This window comes from Leopardus geoffroyi, chromosome C3 (genome assembly GCF_018350155.1).
Source record: "Leopardus geoffroyi isolate Oge1 chromosome C3, O.geoffroyi_Oge1_pat1.0, whole genome shotgun sequence".
Taxonomy (NCBI): Eukaryota; Metazoa; Chordata; class Mammalia; order Carnivora; family Felidae; genus Leopardus; species Leopardus geoffroyi.
Window position 1 is genome coordinate 58830232 of NC_059338.1, and position 14078 is coordinate 58844309.

Sequence of the window (14078 nt, forward strand, 5' to 3'; positions counted from 1 at the left end):
CGAAGAAAAGGGAGAAGCAGAGAGCTTGTTTGAAAAAATAATGGCTGTAAACTTTCCAAATCTTCCCAAAGAAAACGGACAGCCATACTCAAAAAGCTCAACGGACTCCAAGTACGATGAGCCCAAAGAGGCCACACTAAGACATATTATAGGCAACCTGTCGAAAGTCAAAGAGAGAATCTTGAAAGTAGCAAGGGAAATGTGAGTCATCACGTACAAAGGAGCTCCCATTAGATCAGTGGATTTCTCAGCACAAACATCACAGGCCAGGAGGGAATGGGATAATATATTCAAAGTGCTGAAAGAAAAACAATAACAACAACAACAACAACCACCACCAAAAAACCGTGCAAACCAAGAATACTATATCCAGCAAAACAAAAGAAAGAAAGACCTTCCTGATAAACAAAAGCTGAGGGAGTCAGTCCATCACCACAAGATCTGCTTTCCAAGAACTACTAAAGGGAGTCCTTCAAGTTAAAACAAAAAGTACCAGACAGCAAAACACACAAGCATAGAAAAACATAAAGGTTTGGGGGCACCTGAGTGGCTCAGTCAGTTGTGCGTCCGACTTCAGCTCAGGTCATGACCTCACAGTTTGTGGGTTCGAGCCCCGCGTGGGGCTCTGTGCCGACAGTGCCAAGCCTGCTCTGGGTTCTGTGTGTTTGTCTCTCTCTCTCTGCCCCTCCTCCACTTGTGCTTTCACTCTCTCTCTCAATAATAAATATTAAAAAAAAATTTTAATATAAAGGTCTCTGGGAAAGGTAAATAGACAACTACAGAAATCTTTGTAAACATGATGTGTAAATCACTTTTAATTTGGGCATAGAGTTTAAAGGATAACAGCGTTAAAATTATTGTAACACTAAAGTCGATGAATACAACATACACAAAGATGTAATATGTGACAGTGAAAATAAAAGGGGGGAAGGAGGAACACCTAGGTGGTGGCTCAGTCCATTAAGCATCCAACTCTTGATGTTGGCTCAGGTCATGGCTCTTGATTCACAAGTTCAAGCCCTACAGTGGGCTTGCACTGACAGCATGGATTGTGCTTTAGAGGTTCTGTCTCCCTTTCTCTCTGCCCCTCCCCAGCTCATGCTCTCTCTCTCCCTCAAAATAAATAAATGAACTTTAAAAAAATAAAATAAAGTGGGGGAAGGATGTAACGGAGTAATTTGTGTATGTGACTGAAGTTAAGTTGTTACCAGTTTTTTTTTTTTTATTTTTTTTCAGTGTTTATTTTTATTTTTTGGGAGAGAGAGAGAGACAGAGTGTGAGCGGGGGAAGGGCAGAGAGAGAGAGAGAGACAGAGAGAGAGACAGAGAGACAGAATCTGAAACAGGCTCCAGGCTCTGAGCTGTCAGCACAGAGCCCAATGTGGGGCTCGAACCCACAAGCTGTGAGATCATGACCTGAGCCGAAGACGCTTAACTGACTGAGCCACCCAGGCACCCCCAAGTTGTTACTAGTTTAAGATAAGTTGTTATAACTTTAAAATGTCTTACATAATCCTTATTTTAACCACAATGAAAACATCTGTAGAAGATGCACAAAGGAAAGGAATCAAAGAATGTCAATACAAAAAAAAGAAAATCATTGAAAACATAAAAACAAGAGTAATAAAATCATTATAAGACACACAGAAAAAAATGGTAAAATGGTAATAGAAAGTACTTCCCTATCTGTACTTTAAGTAAATAGTACACTACCAAGTGGGAAGTTTATAGCAGTAAATACCTACATTAAAAAATAAGGAAGATCTCAACCAACAATTTACACTTTGAAGAACTAACAAAACAACAACAAATTAAACCCAAAGTTAGAAGAGGAAGGAAATAATAAAAAGACTATAGCAGAAATAAAGGAAATGAAAGATAGAAACTATCAAAGAAACTAAGTTGGTTTTTTCATTTTGAAATATGAGAAATATTTATTTATTTTGAAATATTTATTTATTTTGAAAGTGAGAGAGAGAGAAAGAAAACACAAGAGGGGGAGGGGCAGAGAAAAAAATACCAAACAGGCTCCTGAATCTCATGAATCCTGAGATCATGACCTGAGCCGAAATCAAGAGCTGGGCGCTTAAATCACTGAGCCACCCAGGCGTCCCTGAAAGTTGGTTTTTTAAAAAGATCTTCAATATTGACAAACTCTTCCTTAGACTGAGAAAAAAAAAAAGACTCAACAGAAATCAGAAATGAAAGAAGAGACATTACTAACTATGTCACAGAAATAAAAAGCAACTTAAGAGACTTGTATGAATAATTATACAACAACACATAGAACAACCTGGAAGAAATGGATACATTTCTAGCAACATACAACCTATCAAAACTAAATCATGAAGAAATAAACAATTTGAACAAACCTGTAAATAGTAAGGAGATAGATCAGTAATCAAAAACATGCCAACCACGAAAAACCCAGAACCAGATGGCTTCACTGAGGAACTTTACCTACATTTAAAGAATTAACACCAGGGGGTGCCTGGGTGGCTCAGTTGGTTGAGTGTCTGACTTTGGCCTAGGTCATGATCTTGCAGTTCCCAAGTTTGAGTTCTGGGTCAGGCTCTGTGCTGACAGCTCAGAGCCTGGAGCCTGTTTTGGATTCTGTGTCTCCCTCTCTCTCTCTGCCCCTCCCCTGCTCATGCTCTGTTTCTCTCTCTCAAAAATAAACATAAGAAAGAAAGAAAGAAAGAGAGAGAGAGAAAGAAAGAAAGCAAGCAAGAAAGAAAGAATTAACACCAATCCTTTTCAAAACCTTCAAAAAAAAAAAAAAACAAAAACAACTGAAGAAACAGGAACACTTCCAAATTCACTCTATGTGGATAGCTTTATTCTGATACCCAAACCAGACAAAGATACTAAAAGAAAATAAAACTATAGACTATATTCCTGATGAATACTTATATAAAACTCTTCACAGAATACAAAAAAAAAAAAAAAAAAAACAACAACAAAAAAAACCACATTAAAAGGATTATTCATGCTTCGGATTCTGTGTCTCCCTCTCTCTCTGCCCCTCCCCGCTGACTCTGTCTTTCTCAAAAATAAGCATTAAAAAATTTTTTTTTAACAGGCAAAGGACTTCGATAGACATTTCTCCAAAGAAGATATACAAATGGCCAACAAACACAAAAAGGGATACTCAACATCACCAATTATTAAGGAAATGTAAATCAAAACCACAGTGAGGTATCTCCTCACAACCATTAAAATGGTCATCCCCTCAACAGGTTGAGCCTCGGACTTCAGCTCAGGTCATGATCTCAGGGTTCATGAGTTTGAGCCCCGCGTTGGACTCTGTGCTGACAGTTCAGAGCCTGGAGCCTGCTTCAGATTCTGTGTCCCCCTCTCTGTCTGCCCCTCCCCTGCTCATGCTCTATCTTACTGTCTCTCTCAAGAATAAATAAACATTAAAAAAAATAAAAACAAAATAAAATGGTCACTCCTGGAAAAAAAACCCAGAAAATAGAAAACAAGGATGTGGAAAAACTGGAACCCTTACGCACTGTTGTTGGGACTGTAAAATGGAACACCTACTATGGAAAACAGTATGGAGGTTCCTTAAAAAATTAAAAGTAGATTTATCACATGACCCAGCAATCCCACCTCTGGGTATACACATCCAAAAAATTGAAAAGAGAATCCCAAAGATATATTTGCACCCCTAGGTTCATTGCAGCATTATTCACAATAACCAAGAAGTGGAAGCAGCCCAAATGTCCACTGATGAGTAAATGAGGAAATGGACTGTATGCTACACACATACAATCAGAGAGGAATAAGCCTTAAAAAAGAAGGAAATCCTGCCATAGACTGATATGGATGAACCTTGCGAACATTATGCCAGTCACAAAAAGACAAAATACTGCATGATTCTGCTTACACAAGGTATCTAAAACTCAGAAACAGGAAGTAAAATGGAGGTTGTCAGGGGCTGGGGGAAAAGGGAATAGCAGAATTGTTCAATGGATGGAGTTTGGTTTAAAAAAAAAAAATTGGGGGCGCCTGGGTGGCGCAGTCGGTTAAGCGTCCGACTTCAGCCAGGTCACGATCTCGCGGTCCGTGAGTTCGAGCCCCGCGTCGGGCTCTGGGCTGATGGCTCAGAGCCTGGAGCCTGTTTCCGATTCTGTGTCTCCCTCTCTCTCTGCCCCTCCCCCGTTCATGCTCTGTCTCTCTCTGTCCCAAAAATAAATAAACGTTGAAAAAAAAAAAAATTAAAAAAAAAAAAATTGATTCTAACTACACTGTATATGCATTCAACAAAAACACCCTTGGCAAATGGATATATATATATTATTCAAATGTCCTTAAAGGGAATGCCCCTTTGTATGCTGTTTGGGATTCTGATTTAATTTTCCAAGAAAATAAGTTACGTTAATATAAAAATCCATATGGAGAAAAAAAGTTTACTCCTACTTCATGCTACCACAAAAATCAAATCCAGGTGAATTATAAGATCTAAATGCAAAGACAAAACAATAAACTTTAAAAAAAATTCTTTTTTAATGTTTACTTTTGAGAGAGAGACAGAGAGGGAAACACCGAATCCAAAGCAGGTTCCAGGCTCTGAGCTGTCAGCAGAGCCCGATGAGGGGCTTGAACTCACGGACTGTGAGATCATGACCTGAGCCAAAGTCGGCGCTTAATCGACTGAGCCACCCAGGCGCCCCAAAACAATAAACTTTTAAAAGGGAAAATGGAAGAGTATCTCCATAACCTAGAGACAGGAAAAAATATTCTGACCAGGATGCAGAAAGCACTAACTAATAATAAAGGAAAAGACTAATATATTAGACAATATTAAAAACATGTCTTCATCCAAAGACACCATTAGGGAGAGGTGGGGGGAGTGGGCACAATGGGTGATGGGCATTAAGGAGGGCACTTGTTGGGATGAGCACTGGGAGTTATACATAAGTGATGAATAAATCAATTAAACAAAACAAAACAAAACAAAACAAAGACACCATTAGGAAAGTGAAAATACAACCACAGAGTAGGAAAAGGCAGGTCTATATGCAGAAGACATTAAGAAACTCCTATAAATCAAAAAATAATGAAATAAGATGAAAAACCCAATAGAACGACTGGAATTTTGAATAGGCACTTGACATATGAAGAGATGATCAACTCCAGCAGTATCAACAGGGAAAGGCATTTGAAACATAAAATGACACTACACAAACTCCCAAAATGAGAAATTAATAATACCAAATGTTGGCAAAGATGAGCAACAATAGAAACTCCTGTATGCTATTGGCAGGAATATAAGTTGTTATGATTATTTTGCAAAATTATTTGGTAATATCTCTAAAACAAACAAATATGTGGCCATCTGGCTGGCTCAGTTGATTGTGCATCTGACTTTGGCTCAGGTCATGATCTCACAGTTTGTGAGTTTCAGCCCCACATTGGGCTCTCTGCTGTCAGTACAGAGCCTGCTTTGGATCTTCTGTCCCCCTTGCTCTCTGCCCCTTCCCCATTTGCACTCTCTCCCAAAAATAAATAAACATTTAAAATAAATAAATATCCTATGGCCAAGCAAGTCTACATCTAAGTACATACCCAATGAAGTATATATGCCTTTATGTACTTAAAATCATGTGAAGGAACGTTCTCCAAACTGGAAATCAAATTTAAAATTTTCATCAACAGAACAATCCATCAATCATGGTACATTCACATAATGGAATACTACACAGCAATGAACAAATTATAGTTGTATCCAACATAGATGAATTTCACAAATTATTAAATATCGGAATGAGGGGGCTTTGGGGATACTTAATGCTTTCATATTTCTTAACTTAGATAGTTGCTACATGCATAGATTTACTTTATGATAATTTACCAAGCTATATACTTAGGATTTATATACTTTTCCTATGTGTTTTGTACTTCAATTAAAAAAAAAAAGTTTAATGGTAGATGGAATAAGGTCAACATACATCTAATCAGAATTCCAGAAGAAAAAAACTCTCCATTTGGTAAAGAATAACCAAAGACCTATTGACTGCAAATTTCCCACATTTTTCTAGATGCCAGTTTCTCTGACCAAAACATCAGTAAATTCCAACTATGACAAATAAAAAGAAAATCTAAATCTAAAAACATGGTGGTGACATTAATGACGGGAAAAACAACAAAGAAAAATACAATTAAAAGCAGTCAAGGCAGAGAGACACATTAACCAAACAGAAATGACAATTAGACTGATGATTGAGTTCTCAACTTCAACAATGAAGTCAGAATACAGTAGAATATCATCTGAAATAAAATAACTATCAAACTAGAAGTCTATATCCAACAAAACTACCTGTGAAGAATTGGTATGAAAGTCTTCATTTTCTGGAAAAAGACGAAAAGGGAAGGAAGGAAGGAAAGAAAAGGATAATTGGAAACAAAAATTGTTTCTAATAACAAACCTGCACAAAAAGAAACTCATAAAGAATGTATTTTATATACACAATGACCCCACATGGAAAAATCTGTGGTGGAAGAGCCAAAGGTATTAGTAAACAAATACTAACTAACAAGACAATGATTAATATTTCATTCATGAGAGAAAAGATGTAACTAAGTTCAGAACAACATAAACATATGAACTCAGACAAGGGATGAAGAGATTACAATGTTCCAAAGGGCTTTATTTAGAGAAGGGCAAAGGTATTTATTGATTTTAGACTTTGTTGCTAATTTTTAAAACAGGAATGTCTATTTTCCATGCAAGTAGCAGAAACAAAATAGAAAGCAAAATCCTCAAACAATTTCAAAAGAAGAAAAAAGACGAGTGGGGAATGTATAGAGGAAAAAAAAAACAGAAAGAGAAAGCAATTAATAAGATATATTAATAGATCCAAATATATCATTTTTCACAATAAATGTAAATTGACTAAAATCTCCAGTTCAAGGCCAAAATTGTGAGAATGGATGAGGAAATCAAATCTAGCTATATACTACTTCTTTAAGTACACACCAAAACATGAGGTTACCAGAGAACTGAAATTCAAATCACGGAAAAAGATACATCAAGTTAACACAAATAATGGGAAACCAATGAATGTTCTGATACAAAGAAATGACACAAAAAGATTTTAAAAGAGCATTCTGTAGAATAAGCAATTTTTCTGAACAAGTTAAGCTGTATACTTGAGTCTTAAATTCATTTCACCTCACTTAATTCAGGTGAGGGCTTGAGCTTATTAACGTCCTTTAGGAATCTGATTCTTTTGCATAGAGTACTAGCATTCTTTCTGCCCCGGGAACATTTGGTAAGCATGCCATCAATGACTTTATGTAAGACACTGATAAAGTGTTTAAGACACTGAAGCCTAGTATACAAGTTTGTAGCACAGTAACAGAGAAGAATTTTTAAAGGCTGACATCTGTTTGCAATTACAAACCCTATTACTATTACATTTTATTTCTTTATTCACAAGGCTATCAACATACATGCTCTCAAGTACTTTACTGAAATCTAGGTAGTCTGTCACTAATTTCTGTTTCTACATATGCATGAATGTACATACGTTCACATACATACATACTTACACAAAAGCACACACTTACATATGATCATATATATATCATCACAGTAAAACTGTACCTCATAGGTAGTTCCATAATGGCACGTAAATTGGCATTGTCTGTTGGTTTCTGCATCTTGCTCAACATTGGTATAGAATATTACTCCATCCCCAGAGCAGGAAACAATCTGCTTATCATTTGTGCATGGTAAGAACTTTGCACTAAATATATTCGCTCGGTGCCCTGAACGAACTGTTGTCAAAACCTAAAACACAAAGAGAAAGAAGTTCTTGGTAATTTATTATTTCTTAGAAAGTAACATTCATATTTCATATAATCTTGGTCAGGAGTAAATTTTCATTAACATTCTTATCTCAATAAAAAAACGGTTATCTGAGGGGCGCCTGGGTAGCTCAGTCGGTTAAACATTCGACTTCAGCGCAAGTTATGATCTCGCGGTTCAAATTCAAGCCCGACAACAGGGCTCCGTGCTATCAGCTCAAAGCCTGGAGTCTGCTTCAGATTCTGTGTCTCCCTCTCTCTCTGCCCGTCCTCCCCTCACACTCTGTGGCTCTCTCTCTCTCAAAAATAAACAAACATTAAAAATTTTTTTCAAATTATAATTTGTTCCAAAAGATTATAATTTAAAAAAATCAGAATCTCAGATATTTTCTTTTTTTCTCTCTGATATATGAAGAAGCATCATCAACAGGAATACTACTGGGAAAATTAAACGTACATATTTCCACCTATTTGGTGAAGCTGCTCATTCATAAAATCTCAGTAAATTAAAAAAAAGGACCATTATATATAGAGACAGAGAAGATGATTTTTATTATCCTAAAAATATTTTCCCGTATTTTTCAGATAATCTACTTTCAACAAGTTACTTTTAGGATTAGAGAGAGGGTACAGGGGTGGGGAGAAAGGACCATCCTGACTTTTGAAACTGTTTACTAGATAATTTTTAAGCTATTCCCTTTCAGGATAAAGAAAAGTAAACTGAATTTAAATGAATCATGAAATCAAAATAATGAAATGGTACAGATGAAACTACAGCAGAAGTCCCAACATCTAATTCCTTAATTATAAAGACTAAAATTCCTGTGACAGAATGTGTTTTTGTTTTTTTTTTAAGAGAGAGAGAGACAGAGACAGAGACAGAGCATGAGTAGGGGAGGAGCAGAGAGACAGGGAGACATAGACTCGGAAGCAGGCTCCAGGCTCTGAGCTGTCAGCAAAGAGCCTGACACGGGGCTCAAACCCACAAACCGTGAAATCATGACCTGAGCCAAAGTCAGACCAGACGCTCAACCGAGTGAGCCACCCAGGCGCCCCACAGAAATAAAGTTTTAAATAAATATTCAAATATTTGCAACATACACTGCAGATATATGACCAACTCTCCTAATAGTTCTTAAAAATTGAGAGAAAGAAACTTAACAAAACCTGTTGTGTTTTTTTTTAATTTTTTTTTTTAACGTTTATTTATTTTTGAGACAGAGAGAGACAGCATGAACGGGGGAGGGTCAGAGAGAGGGAGACACAGAATCTGAAACAGGCTCCAGACTCCGAGCTGTCAGCACAGAGCCCGACGCGGGGCTCAAACTCATGGACCATGAGATCATGACCTGAGCCGAAGTCGGCCGCTTAACCAACTGAGCCACCCAGGCGCCCCAAAACCTGAGTTTTTTTAATTGAATGGGCAAAAGATCCAAATAGATAGTTCACTGAATGGTATACAAATAGCCCTTAAGAACGTGAGAAAAGGGGCACCTGAGGGGCTCAGTCGGTTAAGCTTCCGACTTCAGCTCAGGTCATGATCTCGTAGTCCATGAGTTCGAGCCCTGCGTCAGGCTCTGTGCTGACAGCTCAGAGCCTGGAGCCTGTTTTGGATTCTGTGTCTCCCTCTCTCTCTGCCCCTCCCCGTTCATGCTCTGTCTCTCTCTGTCTCAAAAAATAAATAAACGTTAAAAAAAAAAAAAAAAAAAAGAATGTGAGAAAACACCCAACTTTGTTCATAAGGAAAATGCAAACCAAAGCTACTAACAAACTGATTTTCACTATTCAGATTGGCAAAAATTCCCAAGTTTGACAACACACTATGTAAGCGAGCCTACGGGAACAGGCTCTTCGGCATTTCTGTGGGAGAACTACATGGTACAAGACCAACGGGGAGGAATTGAGCAATTACCTCTCAAAACCATACATGTGTTTACACTTTGACCAGACAAATCCATTTCTAGGAATTTACCTTAAGATACACCTCCAACAATACAAGAAAAAATGCACAAAATTATGTACTGAGCTAGTCACAACAGCAAAACACAGGAGACTTATTAAATGAGTTACGGTACATCCCAACAATGCATGCACAATGAGAATTTAGTGCAATGTATCTGGTGTGCTTTAAAAAATGTGTTGAAAAATATAACAGCATGTCAAAACATAGACACAAAGTTGGCTTTAAATGTCCCACCGAACAAACTGAGGCAATTCAAGCATCAAAAAGTGTATCGGTGTATCAGCCACCTGGGCGGCTCATTCAGTTAAGCATCCAACTTTGCTTCCGGTCATGATCTCACAGTTAGTGGGTTAGAGCCCCACGCACTGTCAGTGCAGAGCCTGCTTGAGATTCTCTTTCTCCCTCTTTGCCCCTCCCCTGCTTACATGCTCTCTCTATCAAAATAAATGAATAAACTTAAAAGAAAACTGTATCAGTAATAGATTATAATATATTGAATTTTTAAAAGTCTGTAATCCCTTGGGACACTTTGGTGGCTCAGTCGGTTAAGTATCCAACTCTTAGTTTTGGCTCAGGTCATGACCTCACAGTTCATGGGTTCGAGCCCTGAATTGGGCTCTGTGCTGACAGTGGGGGGCCTGCTTGGGATTCTCTCCCTCTCTCTCTGCCCTCCCCTATTCTCTCTCAAAATAAATAAATAAACTTTAAAAATCTATTATCCTAAAAGTGATTTTTCAAAAAAATGCTAGGGATAAAGGAAATGCTCTTATTACAGAAAAATGTCAATTGAAAAATGTAGAAGGAACGACAATTAAAAATCACTATTTTGTAACTACATTTTAACAGCTGATTAAGGCAAGAATCGACACTAAAACCACTCTAAGACTGTTCTGAAAGAGAATATTCACACAGTTTCAAAATACCACTTCACAAACATCTTATTAATTACAAAAGGTCAGCATACCTGCAAAATGGAAAGATCAAACTTATCACCAATAAGAGGACAGACTAATATCATGTACCACACAATGTTATTTGTGGAGAATTTTTAGCTAAAATGTTTAATTTTAATCTACTCATAAAGAAAACATCAGACAAATGGTTGTAAAGGAGACTGAGCAAATACAAGGACTAAATGAAAAGACGGATGGAGCTTGGGTTGAAGGAGGAATGGCAGTGACAGAATGTGATGAAAAAAACGAGGAAAGGTGAGTACAGACCATATGTACATATGTGCATGCGTAACGTAGAAAATCATATATGTATCATAAATATAATAACATACAGTCGATTCTCATCATTCCTGATAGTTATGTTTTATAAAGTCAGCACAAATACTGAATTAATAAGTACTGAAATACTGCTCCTAGGGAAACACATGGTTAGGTTCCTTTGAGCCTCTGGCCACAACATTTTTCTCAATCAATACATAGCCTTGTTTTAATATTGTTTAATGTTTATTTATTTATTTTGAGAGAAAGAGGGTGTGTTAGGGGGAAGGGGCAGCGAAAGAGGGAGAGAGAGAATCCCACGCCATCAGCACAGAGCCCCATGTTGGGCTTGATCCCCTGAACCATGATCATGACCTGAGCCGAAGTCAAGAATCAGACGCTTAAACTGAGCCTCCCAGGCGCCCCTACACAGCCTTGTTTTATATGTTTCTGTTTAAAGACCTCATTGGGGCACCTGGGTGGCTCAGCTGGTTAAGCATCCGACTTCAGCTCAGATTGTGATTTCATGGTTTGTGGGTTTGCACCCCACGTCAGGCTCTGTGCTGACAGCTCAAAGCCTAGAGCCTGCTTCGGATTCTGTGTCTCCCTCTCTCTCTCTCTGTTCCTCCTCCACTCACACTCTGTCTCTGTCTGTAAAATAAACAAACATTAAAAAAAAATTAAAGACCTTATTTATTGTATACTGTTGATTCATTAGCATTGAACTCATAGCCAACAACATTATAATTCATGCCTACATGAAGCTTATTTAATATATTTTCTCCACAAGAAATATCCCAGGCTTCTTGTGCTTAGAAACACAAGATAATACTTCAGCATGATACCTAGGCTAGGGGCATTTTAAACAGTGAAGTCATCATTGGGGTGCCTGTGTGGCTCAGGAGGTTAAGTGTCTGACTTTGGCTCATGGTTGATGAGTTCAAGCCCCATGTCGGGTTCTGCCCTGACAGAGCCTGGAGCCTGCTTCACATTCTCTGCTTTAGATTCAGTGTCTCTCTCTCTCTGCCCCTCTCCTGCTTGTGTGAGCGCACATGCACTCTCTTCCTCTTTCGTTCTCAAAAAAATAAACTTAAAAAAAAATAGCGAAATCGCTAATAAAAAGGATAAAAATGGAAAAACATGACAAAATATATCACGAAAAGGACATAGCATGTTTACGGTATGGGACCTGAAATGAGTCAGACAGAGTATGACCTTGTTTGATCTCTTTGGTATACATAAAAAAATAGGATAATGTTCTTGTTCTTAGTAGATATATACCAAAGTATTCATGAAAGGCATGAGGCCTCCAACTTATGCTCAAGTGCTTAAAAAAAAATCTATTTGTGGATGCTCACTGTATTATTTTTTCAAATTCTGCCTACATTTTAAAATTTTAAAACAAATTAGGAAAATATATTTCAACTTTATATTGGGTTTGGTTTTAAGTGAGTATTTACTGTATGACACTAACTGCCAAATTCTTAACAGAGAGTACCACACCAAATCGTAACATAAATCTGTAATGAATATTAGCAGCTATTTACCTCGACCAATTTGAATATTTAAATCACCTCATTTTATGTAAGACCTAGGTTATTAGGTTATGGCCAAAATAAGAATTTACTGAGAACCATAAATTACTATGCAGTAAGTCTTACATATATAATGCACATCTAATTAGGGTCAAAGAAAAAAAGGGGGGTGTTTTTTGCACCTCCATCAATCAAAGCCAATGGAGAACAAAATTTGTCTGTTAAATGCCTTCAAAATCTTTCATTCCTCTCTCTAAGCGTAAGACACTAAGATCTGATAGATTAAGGTAAAAAAAAAAAAATAACAGAGAAAATAATTAATGTAAATCTTTTAAACAAGATAGGTATGACAGCCTTTAACTCTGTCAGGTATTTTAGCATGGCTTACCAAGTAGCTAACTATATAAAAGTCACTACATACAGTGTATGTATTGGTTTCTTCATCTGATAGGCCTCTGGCTTTGCTTTAGTCACATTCAGCAGACATCATTCTAACAATTCATGATTTATGCATGGCTTACACACAGCTTCAGAAACAAAAGCACCAGATACACAAATTCATGTATTGACATGTCACATATTGTTCATAAATTGAGATGGATTTTATTAAATCAAGATTTATTTTTTTAAGATTTATTATAAATTTTTTAATGTTTATTTATTTTTGAGAGAGAGAGAGAGAGAACAAGCAGGGGAGGGGCAGAGAGAGAGGGTGGCAGAGAATCTGAAGTGGGCTCTGCACTGATAGCAGGGAGACTGATGCGGGCTCAAACTCACAAACTGCAAAATCATGACCTGAGCTGAAGTCAGACACTTAACTGACAGAGTCACCCAGGGAGCTGGCTGAAACCAAATCAAGAAAAATTTTGCATACGTGGTACACTCAGGATTTCTTTTATATTAGGTGTTACAAGGCTACCTTCCTTCGGTTTTTGAGGTGTGGCAGGAGGGGTGTCCCAGCATACTTTGGAGGGTCTGCTATAGGAATCCATATCTGATTTGGGTCCTAAGCTTTGTTTCTGTCTACCTTGACCTTCAAGGCCATCAAGATTAAAGTTTATATATGCCTGGACTAACAAATATCTTCAGGGAGAAAGTGGCTCTCATGCTCACTTCTCTGGATTCACTTTTCCCTACATTTTGGACTGATAATCCTTTACTATCAAGGCAGTTCTTTGTTACTTTCAGGACAATTTTTTTTCTTTACAACAATTTTTAAAGTCTTTAATCAAGAATATTTTAGTTGTTTTCAATGGGAGGATGGGTTCAAGTAAATTAGACTATAATTATTGGAAAAAGAAACGTCTCCATTTTATACATTTCACACAGATGACACATACAACTAAGAAGTTACCATCAATAAGGTATGCCTCCAAACTCTTACTCTGTAAAAAAATAAACATTTCAAAATTCTATTTGCATTAATCTTTCCATGATTAATGAGGTCATCTTTCCATGAGGTCTTTCCATGACCTCAAAAATAAAGTCAAACTCTAAGAACAGATAATATTTGACTCAGGATCAAAAAACGTTATTTTGGGCACCTGGGTGG

General features: G+C 37.3%; 1 protein-coding gene across 9 annotated transcripts in view; it reads right to left on the bottom strand.

Moving 5' to 3' along the window:
- Window positions 1-14078, bottom strand: part of DCAF6 (DDB1 and CUL4 associated factor 6) — a 135093-nt gene that overhangs the window by 91913 nt on the left and 29102 nt on the right. For all 9 annotated transcript variants that reach the window (XM_045453041.1, XM_045453040.1, XM_045453039.1 and 6 more), the window contains exon 4: window positions 7615-7800. In XM_045453041.1, the coding sequence (XP_045308997.1) occupies window positions 7615-7800 (186 nt within the window). The remainder of the gene's footprint in view (window positions 1-7614; window positions 7801-14078) is intronic.